Genomic DNA, 16,167 nt, shown 5'->3' with positions numbered 1-16,167 from the left:
GAGAAAACAGTTCTGTACATTGTATTTGTGCCCCCCTCCTGTGTCTCAGCATCAATATAGGTGTGAAAAAGAACACTGTCAACATCATGATCTGTCAACATCAGCACATCATATTCACATATCGACGTCTTTCACAAAACATTGCTGTGCCAGTAAATGGGGTCACAATACTGCTTCCAGAAAATAAATATCATCCTTTTATTCAATGTGAGTTGTCCATGTCTGTGGAGAAAACATACCAAAACTAAAGTCTACTAAAGTATTTTTGGTGTCGATAAAAACTATCTGAAAAGGTAGCAGCCATGCCATAGCCATTTATTAGGAACCTTTCTTTGGTGTTGTTTGTTTCATTTTCTCTCATCTAATTTTGGGCTGGATTGCGAGAAAAGAGCAGAGAAAGCGAAGATAACGGCAATTCCATTCCTATACCACCTACTGGTAAATTGGCCCCTTATTAAATGTAGGTCCCATCTATCAATACAGAGACGAGTATCGAAATTACTTTGTTGGCCACAAATGGTTGGCAATAGATCTGATTTCTCTTTAAAACAAGGCCGTCGTTTATCTGCTCACATTTCCTCCCAGGGTGAGAGGAAGCAGGACGTATTAAGACCTTTATTTGTTCCCTCAGTGATAGATGTGCCCCCCTTGAACCTCTGATTACCAGATTACCACAAGTAAAGCAGGAACCCATTAGACCCATCATTTAATGCTGTTGGGCCTCTTTCGGATTCTCCCTCTTTCATCAAACAAGGCTACCAGGGAGGGAGACTGGAGACTTGGGAGACTAATGCACGCCCAGCAAACCAACGACAGACGTTCCCAGGACATTGGGTAACAATCTAATTAGGGTCTGTTCAGCTGGGTGTCATTTTCCCCGAGAGGGTACTGAATAAGGAGTCATGAAAAAACAAACATGAATTAAGAGATACTATAACAACGCAATGAATTAAATATTAGCAAACGTTTTTTTGCATTGGTTATTTGCATTCACACATTCAACTCTTTGCTTATTCCCATTACAGTAAAGCTGCAGACGATGGCCAACGGAGAGATAATGGGGTGCCCTTGGCAAGATGAAGGTGGTGGCAGTGAAATGATAATAAAGTGAGGGAACGATTCGGGACGGTTTGTTCAGTGCTCTGCACTCTGAGCGCTCAGATTTATCAGTCCAGTGGGTCTTTGCCTAATGTCCTTTTGTGCTGGCAGCATATCGAAGAGAATAGAATGTGGATAGAAATAATCATGGGTATGAAAGGTCAGGGAAAGTTAAGCATGCCCTAAGCAGGTCATGACTCTTCCCCGCCGATAAGGAATAACTGTGCATGGAAGGGAGAATGAGGAATAGAGATCACCTTGTCCCATTTGTGCTATCACAATTGCTGAACTGTCAGTCAAAATAATAGTCAGTCAATCAAAAGGCCTGAAACCCGCATGTGGAAGTTACTTTTGATATAGAACGGTTTAAAATAACCCATAGTGCTTATACTGTCAACTGTTGCCGTTGTTTCAACATTTGTCTCTAATTTAAGTAAAGCCCAAGGCTGCTATTATGCATACTGTAGTTATTGTGCTACCATGACTCATCATCATAGAGTTTGTCCACATCAGGACGACATGCTATGCAGAGTTTATGTCATTCCAAATGCAAGATGTTATTGTGTGCTGTCGTTTGTGTGTGAGTCACTTGAGCTTTTTAAAGGTTAGGCAACAAAAACACAGCATCAGAGGGGGAGCTGTAGTGTCCCTACAGTGACTTATGGTTGGCTATGGGAAGGTCACTCTACTTCTCCCCTGTGGGCATCTGCCTGGCAAACAGAGTGATGGCCCCGGGGAAGATGATAAGTAAATACAGCTTTAATGGGCTCTGAATGGGCGGTGCTAATCACAAGCTCAAGGTGTGCAGGGCACCCAGGGAGACAGGGCAGTCTGCACTGGTTATTATTAGCGCTATCATAGATCAGATAGAGGCAGAGAATGAAGTGTGATGATGAATTTGGGGCTCCTGTCTACTTCTCTGGAACTGTCAGGACAGGCAGGGGAGCCTGGCTAAGGTCATGGCGGCCACAAGAGACCTACTCACCGAATTACGCATATAGAGGGTATAATATATCTGAAGGCTTGAACTGAAGGTCACAGGGTAAACAAAATGACAGCAGAAAAGTTCACGTCTGTCAACTTCTAGTTATACACTTTGTGTAACCTAGAGTTGTGCATAAGAGACATGTTTTCCCCAAGCATACATTATGAATGGTCCACAGAATGTGTATCTAATTTGTTGTTTTTTATTACACCTCCCCATACTTTTGAATCTCACGTTTCCTCACATCAGCCTCAATAAGATTGATGCGGTGAACATATTGCTGCTGCTGCTGCTGCTGCTGCCCATGTTAAGAACCTAACCACATGTAGAAAATGTTCCTTTAGCCATAGGGCCTGAGTAATATACTTACCAGGTGTAGGACTCGAGGGACTTAAAGGTGTATTATTGTCTTTTCAAATGACTTGCAGCCACAGACATTGTAATCTTATACACTGCGGCCTATGTCTGGTTCATACACAGACGTTCAGAAGTTGAATGGATCTCAGTGTAGTATTGGCTTGCAGGGATTTGACTGAGAGCCCATACAGCGGCACTGCCTTTGGACTGGCGCCAGCTTTCCTGTGAATGACACGCCAGTCCACCATTACTGCTGAGAGGAAATCGACCCTTCTTGTGCAGACGCATTTTCCCTCTAACTCTAATGCTTTTTGCAGCTGTTCAAGAGTGAATTTGTTTCCTTACCAGAGATCGTATTTCATACATTCAGAGGGAACCCAAACATAGGTTTCTTGTGGGAAGGATAGAATTCTGAGTGAATCTGGAAGTAATATATATCATAAAAACAGTCATAGTGTGAATGCATTGTACAATGAGGACAACATATTGAAGTGCAGTGGTGGTTCTAACTGAGATTCTAGGCTGGTCAATGCAATTTCATGCAGGATCCTAGATATGGTAGCACCATCATAGATGAGTAAATGAAGAGTAAATTAATGCAGAGGATGTTCAAATGCAGTGGCTGAACATGAGATGCCCAACACAAATAGGGGAGTAATAGGTCTTGACTGACATAACTGAAGATATTGCCCATTGATCCAAATTATTTGTGACATAGGATACTTCTTTAGACTTTTGATCTTTCCTTTGAAACTGCAGACCAGATTCTGTCTATCCTGCTGATGTAATCCATATCTGATGTGTTGGGCATGAAAAAGAGACATACAAAAATCAAAAACAAATTCAGAAAGAAATAGAGCACCAAAAGACCCACGTGAAAAGAATGGTTGTACTGAAGTTGAGGCACATGATTTTAATTGCATGTTTGTGTTCCTTTTCAATAGGCTTTTGCTTGGGTTTCTCCTTGTCATTCAAAACAGGGAACAGTCTTTTTTTTATCATGAACTGTATGGTTTTGATGAGTTAACTATCAGTTGAGAATAAGCAGACACACTTCATGTCATTATGTGTGATGAAACAATTTCAGTTTTGATTAATCTATTAGTGGCAATGGTTCTACAGAATGAAGGTTAATCCCTGGTGAATTTGTCATGAATAAAATCGATGGATGGGTTTCTAATAGTCTACACCTTTAACGTGTCCCTTGATATTGTGTATGTTGACAGGCTGTAGGATGCATGTTCTACTTCTAGTTCTAGGAGGGTTAATGGGAGCGGAAATTTGATAGCTTGAATTCAAGTTGGACAATTTAGTTGTGTTTTGAAGTGTGTGTGATTAACCTTAACCGTAAAAAACACTTACAAGAACCTACAGCAAACATGCATATGAATACATAATCCAGTAGGAATTACAGTATTGTGTTATGCCATTCAGATACCCTTATCATCACTTCTGCTATGTTTCCCATAAAGGCAACAGTCGGACAAGTGAGGCTAAATGCATGTATAAATCCACATGAGGTCGCTGTTGTTTGTCGACCTGCATAATCTTGTGAAACGGACAGAAGGACCCTTGACAATGGATTAGAAACTCGCTAATAATGTCCAACCTGTTACCTGACTCCTGAGAACTGAAGAATGTGGCAAACAGATTGATAGTTTACTATATTCGAGTATCAACTAAGCAGCATATCACGTCTGTCAAATCTGAAGAAGACTAGCCTACTTTATTTAATTGGACAAAAATCACATGGTCGATATTTGGTATATAGCACTGCTATATGATGCAGTGCCTATTGTCTCCCCTTTTACACGTTGGGCAACATCGTGATATCACATACAATACAGATACAAAGGCAGAATCAAAGGTCTTAAGTGTGAGTGCGCTGAGGTGTATGCAACTGTCATGCGTAAAATGCAGTAAATGTTGGCACATCTCATCGGCGCAGCGTGTTGGGGTGCTGAGGACACTACACGCCCCCTAGACCAAAATGTGCCAATCCTAGTTGACACTTCTTGGTTGTATTCACTCTTCGATGTGTACAAGGTCGGCGTGCTTTGTAGCACAAGGATGGATATTAGGGCGGAAAGTCAGGTCCCCCTTAACTTGACTTCATCTGCTGCAAGGCGCATGGACATAAGCGGAGACAATGCAAATAGTGAATTCATAATTCTGTAATCAACAGCCACATGGCGTGCATAAGTTTTAGAAGTAAGGATACCAAACATTATACCTAACCTCAAAAACTAATTGAACACAAAGGTACTGCGTAAAAATGGAATCTCATTTTTGTTCTCGCCGTACTCAACCTATGCTGGAGTTAGGCGTGATTTGAATCTTTATTTTTCCACGGGGCGGACTAGGACACCTGAAGAAGGCTACTTTTTGTTTATTTCTACCACTACATGTGACTTCTGCAGGCTAATGTTCAGTGAGAGGGGATTCAATGAAAACATTCTTTCGGACTTTGTCCATAATGCAGCGTCAAGAAACTTCAGCAACCGGAGTCATCATTACAGTCGACAAATAATGCGGAGGAGACAGAGATAATAAACCTATGAGAATGATTTTGAGTCATAGCCTACTATAATCTCCATGTGACTTTTTAGAACTACGGCTTCCATGATGATTCTTATTTAGAGGAAAAATAAAACACATTCAACATTTCGCAACAATGCATATTTTTCCCTTTCCTACCCCAAAAGGCTTGGGTTACTTCGAGGCGTAATATAGCCTAGCAAGGAAGCGCTCAAATCACCATTCGTTATATTTCTCTAGGATAACACCAAACAATTGTCAACACATGACAAGCTTCAAAAGATTGAAAATATTGCCACATTTTCCCTCACCATCGTCCTTCAGCAATCGACATATTTTGCTGAGAGCTGTCATATATTGGATGAGAGAAACGGGCATGAGTTTTTATTTTGAACTTAATAAGCTGCCTTTTGGATGTTCAGTGGTCATAAGTGAAATCCCGACAGTGAGTTTCTGATACAGCCGAGCGTATGATTCTTCTTTTATTAAGATATCCGAAATCACTTATTTAGCCTAAATGGATTTTTTTCAAGAGGTGAAAGGAAACATGTTGCATCTCCGTGCTCTACAATCAATTATTGTACTTTTAGGGGGTAAGTAAACCTACCACAAATATTCGACAATAGTACGTCTCAAAGCTTTGATTTTTACATTAAATGATGACATCTATTTATTCGTCAGAGCTTAGACTATGCTTTAGTGTTGTGCAATTGTGTGTGCTTCTATATGCTTTTATATATACATTATATCACATTTGTTAACCCTTAATGTGGTGTGCATCCTCATGGATGTCCATCATAAATCTCAAGATAAATAAATTCAAGTACGTGTCAATGCTCTGTCAAGTCAGAACATTTCCCTACAGTCCATTGTACATTAGGGAATATGAGATACGACTGAACAATAGTAAGGTTGTATAGTTTGCGTTCGGTATTGGTTATGGACCATGCTAAATAACTGGTTTGCTGGATTGTATATGCATTATTTTTCAACACAGTCACGTTGTGTGACACCTCACTCACTTCTCCCTCTTTCATCACCAAACGGATCTCTCTGATGCTTATGGAGGTCAATGAGGCTTGATATGGAAAATACATGTTTCTGAGGTTCTTTTAGTCAGCTCTTATATATAGCATTTACGCCTAGGTATTCTGATAACTGTGAACACTGCACATTGGCAGAGATGAGCAACATTACTGACTGAATTTCCCCTGTTCAGGGATAGCATTAGCTTACCTTATACTCTAGCAAACAGTAGTAGAGCAATTGAAAGATGTGGCACTTCAGTTGTCCATTTAAAGCTACCACTCATGTTTTTCAATTGGGAATTGTTGCCAAAAGCTTTGACATATGCCCTAAGGCCACCTCACCCTGCATTACCTGTGTAACCTTTCATAAATAGTTACTGAGATCCCTGCACCCACTCTCACATTTAGGCCTTATGTGGCAGGCAGACTGATAGCTTATCATCGACTACCAGACTTTCTTCATAGGTCAAAGCAAGAAGATGGAAACCCATCAATATAGTGGTGCAAAGTGTGTAACTTAGTTCATCTGCACTAGGCAACACTTCTTCCACTTTACGGCAGAATCAGTGAATAATGTGTAAAATCCCATATCGCCTCAAATTACACATTTGCATTCTGCTTGGAGCCCCAGGGAGGTCACAGTGTTTAGTTGCCCAAAGAATAACCAGTTCAGAACAGCAAGCTGACGGCAGAGTGGGAATCCTTTCTCTTCGCTGGATTAGAACTGATTGACTGTTCCCTGTGAGATTTCCTGTACTTGAGCATGTCAAACGTCCTCAGTGTTGTCACAAGATCTTGCCTAGCTCTAGTAGTATTTGTTCATCTCTCCCTCAGTACTAGAAGTAGTCTTGTCCAATTCCTGCATGCATCCAAGAAACACAACATTTCCTGGTGAAGCCAACTTGTAACAACTGCTTGATTCAGATGGACATCATCATCAACCTCAGCAAAATAAAGGCCTGTTGTAGTCACTCAACTAGAGTTGTGCCTGTCATCACCATCACTTTGATCTCAGACCTAGTGTTAGAACTGTCTCTCAGTGGAAGTGGGTAGGCACATTTATCATGGTTGTCATAAATGTGCAATTATGCAGCAGATTGCCCCCTGTGGTTCAATCTGTAAACATGGTAGTGGAACGACAGAACGATTTACATCTTTATCTACAACACATGGATAGTGCATTATGTTCAATTTACAGTAACAGCAAAAACAACATTCTGTCCTAAATGGATTCACAATGGACAGAACATAATATAAATTATCTAGTTTTGAGGCAATTATGTTATTCTGTGCTGTATGTCTTTATACACATTGTTCAAGGAGGGCACTTACATAGTAGGGATCATTTATTCTGATATATCTCCAAATGCAAACAACAACTATAACAACAACTATAACAACAACAACAACAACAACAACAGGATAGAGAATGGATAGCAGATGACAAAGAGCCTTCCACTATCATAACTAGACATCTCAGGTTGATAATTGGTTGACACATGGAAAACTGCCGCTATTGTTTTCTTTATGTTTCTTTATTCAAATGTTAGAATGGTTTCTGATGTATTTACTATTTACTGTACTGTACTGATCCTCAATATCAATGGTCTCTGATAAGTTCTCTCAGTAGACTATATGGGAATGTAAGTTAGTTAAGCATTTACTGTTTTTTAAAGGGAGTTAAACAAATCATGAATAATTGGCAGCGCTGTGTGTGCATGTAAAACATGATTTCCCATGTAATTTCAATGTCATATCTGTGACTGAAATGCTCTCAGTCATCAGTGACATGCTCTCAGCTTGGGAGGAATCAAGGAACATATAATTGGAAGACTTTTGTTAACTTTTGTTATTTGATGATCTCAAATAGACTGAATATATTTTATATTGTAGAGTATGTTTAGAAATATAGTGTAATTCTTCAGCTTGTTAAAGTATCTGTCGGTCAGTGTCTCTCCTATCTGCTTTGGCATGGTGCCTGTTGTAAATTGTAGATTTTTATTAGCAAACATTATAGGAGCATGGATTTCCACATTTACTGTAATGAAGTAAATTCATTAGTGTGTGTGTGCGTGTGCGTGTGCGTGTGCGTGTGCGTGTGCGCGTGTGCGTGTGTGTGAGCTCGATAATGAGAGAGAATTGAATCCTACTGTTAGTTTTTTTTATTTAAACTGAACTGTATCTCTGTAACCATGGCTGGGAAAAAGAACCGATATTCCATCCCTACCTCCCATCCATCAGCTTAACAAGATCCAGCAGGAGGTCAACCATGGATCCAAAATCTACCTAAGTACTGAGGACACCAACCATCCTGTCTCATCCTTCCGCTGCTGTATCCGTTTTCTTATTGACTGTAGAGAAACTTCTGTGTGCTTTTAGGCTTTCTCTGACAGTCACAATGTGAACACTATCACCGTATTAACCCTGAACGTGACTCTCAGGCTGTTCTGATTCTCAACAATGCACGTGCTGATTGGGCCACTCAACAATGGTCCAGTAGATTCTCTGATACTGTGTACTATACAGTTAGTGTAATCGACTCAGACAGTGTATATACAATAGAACAACTGTTCTATCTCTATGGATCTATCATTGTTCCCGCTGTGATGCACTCCTCTGTGATCCATCACCCAGTGCCCAAAGCAGGCCACTCCTCGTTGCCCCTGCCTGTTCTGATAAGAGCTGCTACTGGCACCCCTTTAATAGGCAGAGAGCCTGCAATGAAAAAGGGAAATGAAATATAAACAGGAGATTGAATGGTTTTTAGAGATGCCTCGAGGTGGGAAACATGGCCAAAGCCAATGGATTAAAAGGCAATTGTAAAATCCCCTTTGTTTCACTCTGAGTTTTAGCTGAGGGTCCATTTGTACTCCGAAGGTAACTGTGCCCTCTGTGTGTAATCTCAATGGCACAGCATCTTTGGAACCTCCAGCACATACTGTAGATGGGAGATCTGAAGGGGGGATATTAGGACTGTAGGTTGGTTATTTATTTGAGACAACTTATGTCAAAATGATGCCTTTGCTCTCTAGACTATGCAGGTTTGTCCTTGATTGCCCTTTGGTTTGCCTTCAAACCTGTCTAGCCAATTGATTTTAATTATACCACACAGTGCTATTGATTGCACTAGCAGAGTCCAAAAAAAGAAAAACTGCAAAAGTTGAGTGCTGCCCATTGTAAATGAAAGATTTCCTTTTAAAGTTAGAATTCCTGTGGGCCTATTCGAGTTTATTGTTCGTACTATATAGATGTTTGGCTAAAACTGGTATTATGAGTTATTATTAGAGCTGTTCTAGATTGGCTTCTGTACTGTCTGCTGCTGTCTTCTCGGTTCCCTTGTGTTTGTGTTTATGACTACTGAAATGTTACAAAAAGCTCATAAAAAAAACCCAGGTCACAGATTTGTATGGTTACCAAAGCTGAGGCACATATGCTGTCAGCGTTAGGTACCGCACGTTGATACATGTTTAATGTGACATGAGACACAAATAGAGCAGAGGTGGAATATTCTGTTTTGTTTCCAAGTGTAACTCTAAGTAAGCGGTCTTCTGGAGCAACCGTGTGTGGGAACGTTGATGTGATCCACGTTTGTTTGTCTAATGAAGATTGTATGTGAGTAGGTGGAGGCTCATTCTTCCCTCATCAGCTCTGCATGTCTTTGTCCTAATGAAGAGAGGCTGTCTGTGACATGCTCACTTACACTGAGCTCATTGTCACTCCTCTTAATTTAATTGTTTTTTTTTTAGCTGTGATTATTCAATTATGATCTGCCAGATGATCCTGCATCTCATCCATGACAGATGAATGTGAAGTTTGCTCAACACAAAAACACTGACATGAGAGGCGTCAGTGTGACTCTGGCTGTGTAAAGGACTTCCTAAATCATGATGCGAAGCAAAATGGTTCCCCATGATCGCACTCTCTCTCCTGTGATTGCTGTGGTTAAAGGGCAGTTAGTGGAATTTTTTGGAATCCAACATGTTCTTTGATTCATTACACTTAGCAGTCAGGAGGCAATAAAGTTGATAATAATATCATATATTATAATAATTCCAGATACTAAAAAGGCACTGTCTATTCATGTATTATGCAAAGAGGTTTGTTAACTGGTTCATTTAATTGGGTTAGATCCTTCAACCACATTTGTTAATGGAATGTCATGGTCATCTGAGAACTGATGGGATTAAATATGTGTGAATGCTTGAACTGAGGGCAATTCATTGTAATAATTGATGATGATGCTGATTCAGTGTTTGTGCTTTCACTGCATGCCAGCCTTGTGGGGTCAAACACAGGACCTCACACTCATGAATCTGTATGGGTTCAAAGCTGTAGTTTTACAATGCAGTGATACAGCTCTATGCTCTCATAGCTGGGTGTTGGATCAGGGAAACACAGGAAAACCACAACTCATGCAAGACTGTACAAGCCAGTAAAGCTACAGTCATTATTGAAATAATCTTGATAAGTGAAAACATAAAATGGTAGCCTAATAAAACCAAATTAGGGCAGATATACCCCCCTATTGAAATTGATCTTTAGTGAGAACAACATATAGGACAGGAAGCACCTTAGTCAACTATAACTATATCACTGATTGGCTCTGTAATTACAGAATTACCACACAGGTATTGTTCAATCTAAGTGTTACCAATGGTGTGTTGTGTTGCTAAGCTGAATGGTACAGACCCCTCTCAGATGATTTTACTTATCACCTCTGTGGTTTCCAACTGCACAGTGAACTCCTCTTTCAGTGTTTGGGTCCAATGTACAGAAAATATACTTTCAGCATAATGCGAAACATATCTTATTATGTGATATTCAAATATGACTTTGAAGCGGCTGGAGTATTATGTTTTCATTGCTGCATTAATAGAGATGTTATTAGTGTTGGAAGCTTCCTGTGGGAAAAAAATGCTAAGCCAGCACAACATGATATTAGATATTAATGCAGTATGTTGTGCTTGGAGGCTTTTAAGTTAACCAGTACATTTAACTCCATATGAATACACTCAGGCGCTAGATTGATTTCAGACTATGATGATACTGTTGCAGGGCACGCTGTGTAGACATGCCAAGTGTCTTCACCGAACGTGCTTTTCTGCTGGATACATTCATCTACATGTCATTCCCATTTGAAATTATGCACAGGTGGCTGGACAAAGGCTCCCAGCACATGAGAGTCCTCTGTGAGTTACTGTCAGCATCTATTGGAGACACCAGAGCTAAATGCATTAGAAGAATCACTGAACTGACAGGTGCATATTTTCAAGGCTCATTGACTTCTTTGTGGTAGGGTGGATCGACTGTCAGGATTATGTTACATTTGAAGTCTTGACACCTCTGTGATTCGGGTTGACATTGTTATTATGTAGAACTTGTGTCCACACCGAAGAGAAATAAAAGGGTTTACGTCATATTTGGATGCACAGTGTTGTTCATGAAGGAACACACCTTTAGGTCATTGTTTGATTTGGATGAGCATGACTGTGACATAGTGGTGGCTAAAAGGGTGTTAGGGTGTTAGGGTGTTAGGGTGTTAGGGTGTTACTTGAGCAGGCCCTATGAAGGAGACAGCAGACAGACTGACATGGATGTTTTCATTACATACTATAATAGATTGGCTTACATGGGAGAGGTAAGTATATCTGCTCCTGTTTGTGTTCGTTTTAAAACTCTATTTACAGCCGCCACAAAACAGACACAAGTCCAAACACAGGCATATTGGCAATTTGTGTCGGCAGTGACTGGTGAAATGGTCTCACCTGTGCTCAGGTGGGTGGAGTAGCATTCATGACACGGAGCAGGTTAAGTGCCATCAGGTACGCTGAAAAATGCTGGCCTTGAAAAAGCACTAATATTTCAAACACACCCCATAGCACCAGCGCCCGCGTTTGCGCTAAGACAGTTTTTACGCTGTTAAATTATAGCCCTTAATGTCAAGCCAGACATGGACCCACAGATACCACTGACATTGAGGGGTTTTATTATTCAATTTTACAGGACTTTCATATCTCTCCTCCTGCCAAAACAGCCTCCCTCTAGCCCCTGCCATTCCCCTGTTAGTTTATTTGACTTGGATCAGAGTTCCTCTGCAGAAGTGTTTACTCACTGGGGTAGGATATATGAAGCCATGACTCACCTCCACACTATCTGCACCATACATCCTCTCTGATTTTCTCTGGTGTGTGGTCAGAGTCAATATATCATCAGCTTTTTTGATGTGGTCTTCAAGGGACTGTAAATCTACTGTATTCAGAATGACGTTCTGCTGTACAGTATGCGTATTAAACAGCAATACCTTTACTGATTAAACAGGTTTTTGTTGACATCAGTCATGTGTCATGTGCACAGCCTGAGTAACTCGGCTTGACTAGTGACACGGTGGTGCTTTAGTGTAATTGGCAAGTCAGGGTGTTTGTGCATCACCAATCAGTGTGCCTCGGAGCGGAGGTAATGGCCACCTCAGAGCACAATCAAAGCACAAGACCTCACAGAAAACAATGGCTTGACTTTAATGAACTCTCTTTAATGAACAAAGAGTGAATGTTCACACGCCTACACTCATTTTATGCTAAGAACACCAATGCTGCTGTAGCTACGACCTGCCACAGAGCTGCAATGCCCAGTACTGACTAATACTGGTTTAACATCATGTATGTAATTCTATTAAGCTAAATCCTAGAGAGGTGCTACTACATTCTGCATAGCATATTCTAAAACCTGAACAAATTTCATAAATTCTATTTCATCTGTCTTTCACCCACCCCCCTCCTGCCACCCTCTCTCAGCCTCCCTCTGCTGCGTTTGATCATATAACGCGGTCGCAGGTTCTTGTCGTACCAGGGGACAGTGACTCTTATGCTGTCCTGCCATGGCAATGTGGCATTAGTGACTCAACTGCCCCCTGGCAGTGCCCAGCTCACCACAGGGCTCAGTGGGTTCCGTGCAGGCCAGGCCAGGGGAGGACAGGCCAGGGGAGGCAGCCTTGGCATCCAGCTCGACCTTCCCCTCTCTGAACCACTATCTGCTCCTGCAGACTCTTTCTCCTAACCCCAGGGCCCCCTATTTAACACAAATTGGATGGGGCCTCCAGAACGCGGGAGAATGAATGAACCCAAGGATAACAGAGGATTAGTCTGAGAAAATTATTGCAATTTCGTTCAAATTGGATGCAAAAATGTATGAAGATGTTCATGTTCGGGATGAAGGATTTAGAGCATCACTGTCTGCTCATTTAAGGACCTTTCTGCCTCTCTATCTGTCTTCCCAATTCAATTCTGGTTCAGTTTCATGTAGATGACTGTTACAGGATACATACTGCTGTATGAGACTATGAGTAGGGTTCCTTTAAGGACTACCCAGGTCAACTGTGCTGAACAGCCTCCCCTGGGTTAATGGTAGCAGCTCTGAGTGATAAGGTTCATGGAATTGTCAGTGTAGTACAGGTACACAACAGGTCCAGGTAATTGAGCATGGGAAGTTTGTAGTTATTTTAGGGGTCTATCCTATTGGAATTGATGGGAAAATCTGAACTCATAACCTTGGTATATCGTAATTGGACAGATCATTATCGTCACCACACACACACACACTTCACTCTCTCACACTCACTCTCTCTCTCTCACACTCTCATTTTCAAATGATCCTCACAACCTAGTGAAGAGAAATGCTGAAATGAACACTTCTGAAACAACAGAGAACCAGAGTCCTCTTTCCTTTGCAGATAGTGCTGTGCCTGTACGGTTATTCATAATGTTCTTCATGAAAACAGAGAGGAAGGAAACAAACACTTGACTTCAGCACAGTGCCTTTCACAGTGCCATGGAGCATTTGATTACTATCAATTTGTATGTTTTTGTTTGTTTTGTATAGCATGGTCCCAGAGCTCTAGAGAAGGGTATATTGAGTTAACTGACATTCAGATTGGGCTAACATATGTTTGAGTTTTTATTGCTGTGTGTTATGTGGGAGAGTGGGTTTGTATAATTATGAACAAAACAGAAAAGCAAGGAAAAACCATTAGATTAGTATCTGTATTTTTGGTATTTTTATTGGATTGTCAGTGTGGGGGGTGAATGTTTAGTTTGGTCTGGCCTGAGTGTGTGTTGTGTTTGCTTTGGAGTGCTCAATAAGATGTGTTTCCAAGCTTATCTCTGTGTAGAGAACCACTCGTCTCTTGTGGAGGTATCATTTTCCCACTTGTTTACTCTCTCTCCCCCAAGTTACACAAGTGTGGATTGCTTTTGCAGGGCTTTCATGATTTTTTTCTTTCAACAGCACAAACTCATTCAGTCACACAAAGAGGATCTTCTCTTGCAGTTACGCAGTATTCACGACCATTTTCACATAAACAGAGTGTGGAAAAAGAACACATAAAAGAGAATGTGTAGATGAGAGAACGTTAACTAAAATACACAAAGAATTTTTTTCAGTGTAGAAACAGGCAGGCAGTTTCTTGGAGAATAACGGATGTATAGATAATCTTCTCTTGTCACAGAGTTGGGAGCCACTGCCACTGTTAGACTGGAGCGATATGCAGGGCTCTGACCCGCATGTCAAGCAAGTGACTTTTGGCTGAGTGAGTAATTTGTCTGGAAATAAAGCCTGGGTTGACTGGAAAAGAGAGCCGGCAGTCTGTAGCGGCCCCCTGTGAATGGAGATAGATGAGGAGAGGAGGCACTCACTGCTGTGATATTGCACAGTAAACACCATCAGAACACCTCAGAGACAAACACAGAGACATAAAAAACAAAACCATAGATCCTCACACAGTACACAAGAACAAAAGTTACATTAACCAAGTAACTCCACCGATCACTTGATAACACATGGAATTGTTGCCCTGCAGTAGCGGCAGTAAGCCATGCAAAGAATATATATAAGAAGAAAATAAGAAGAATTATATAATAGGGATTTACATTTTGTATAATGCAGGAGGCTGGAGAAAAGTAGTTAGAGCTTGAAAGGATACTAGCTCTACTAGGCTGTAGTGATGAGAGGAGGAAGGAGCACATGCAGTACCAGAGGTAGGGATTGAAGAGTGTCATGCTAAAGGCAATGCTTTGTTGGACCAGTATAGCCCACTCTTTCCCCTCTCTCATTAGAGGCCCTTCTACATCCCCTCTTCTTCTCCGAGCCCTCTCAACCACTCCTCAGCCACTGATACAAAGGGCCGTGAGTTAAGAACAGAGACCTTGTCTGGCCCTGAATAAAAGCAGCACAGATGAAAAGAATGGGATTGTCTTTTGAGGGAACTGTCATTTTAAAGCCCTTTTTTTTTTTTTAAATCACAAAAAAGTTCTTTGTAGTGCAACTTGGAGTTTCCCACGTTTTTCTGCTTCTCGAACCCAGCTTATTTTATAGCTCACTCAGCAAATGTTTTCAACAGGTTACCAATTTCTGCTCTGTTGATGTGGATTTGACTCAGTTGATGTGTATTATTGTAGTGCATTGTATTATGTTCCAGATGTTATCCAGTTGTTATTATAATCTATGTTGGAGGTACACAAATGCGTTCAACTGTGAAACTGAAACATCTGGTAGTTGAAGTGAGTTTTAAGGTCCCATTGTACAATAAATATGCCATTACTGTATATCCTGGGTTGCAGGGTAATGAGAGGATTTTAGAGTAATCTGTTATGACTCAGTGCAGCTATCCCAGAAGGCCTATTGTTTCTTATTATGGACTATAATACTTGTATACCTGCACTGTTTATTTGCTTATTTTGCCTGGTCATGAAAAGCTCCTATGTCTGGACAATATGGAGTAAAATAAGTGCCTTGTTCCAGTGGCATTCCTCTAGACTAGTCTGCTTGACCGTCCATCTTGGCAGTTCGACAAGAAGGCTTTGAAAACACAATGTGCTCTGCATTGCCCCTCACACAACTACTTCTTTTTAACTAAGAGACATTGTTGGAAGCAAGACAGCACGCTGCTTTTCCTTGTGATCTAGTCTGAAATAGAATCCTCCCTCTCCCCTTGTTGTTGCCTTAATGGCTTTCTTTTCCTAGACAAAAATAGAGATACGTGTCCATAGAGTTAGTACCCACACTGACAGCTTTTTCGGTTTAACCACAGATTTAAAGCCAGTCCATCTGGAGCCACAACAAAAGCTCTTGAAAAAAAGGGAAGGTGCACTGTGAGGTGAATGCAGAGAA

The 16,167-nt window shown here is 41.0% G+C and overlaps 1 protein-coding gene across 1 annotated transcript in view; it reads left to right on the top strand.

Annotated features, from left to right (window-relative positions):
- Window positions 1–5,495: 5,495 nt before the first annotated feature.
- Window positions 5,496–16,167, top strand: part of LOC310807010 (transmembrane protein 132C) — a gene marked incomplete at both ends in the record, with an annotated part of 99,378 nt that continues 88,706 nt past the window's right edge. Inside the window, one exon of the mRNA XM_083673288.1 lies at window positions 5,496–5,571. Within this exon, the coding sequence (XP_083529414.1) occupies window positions 5,496–5,571 (76 nt within the window). The remainder of the gene's footprint in view (window positions 5,572–16,167) is intronic.

Source organism: Argentina silus (assembly GCF_951799395.1).
Source record: "Argentina silus genome assembly, chromosome: 7".
Classification (NCBI taxonomy): domain Eukaryota; kingdom Metazoa; phylum Chordata; class Actinopteri; order Argentiniformes; family Argentinidae; genus Argentina; species Argentina silus.
The sequence above is the reverse complement of the archived record's forward strand: the minus strand, read 5'-3'. Positions and strand labels throughout refer to the sequence as shown.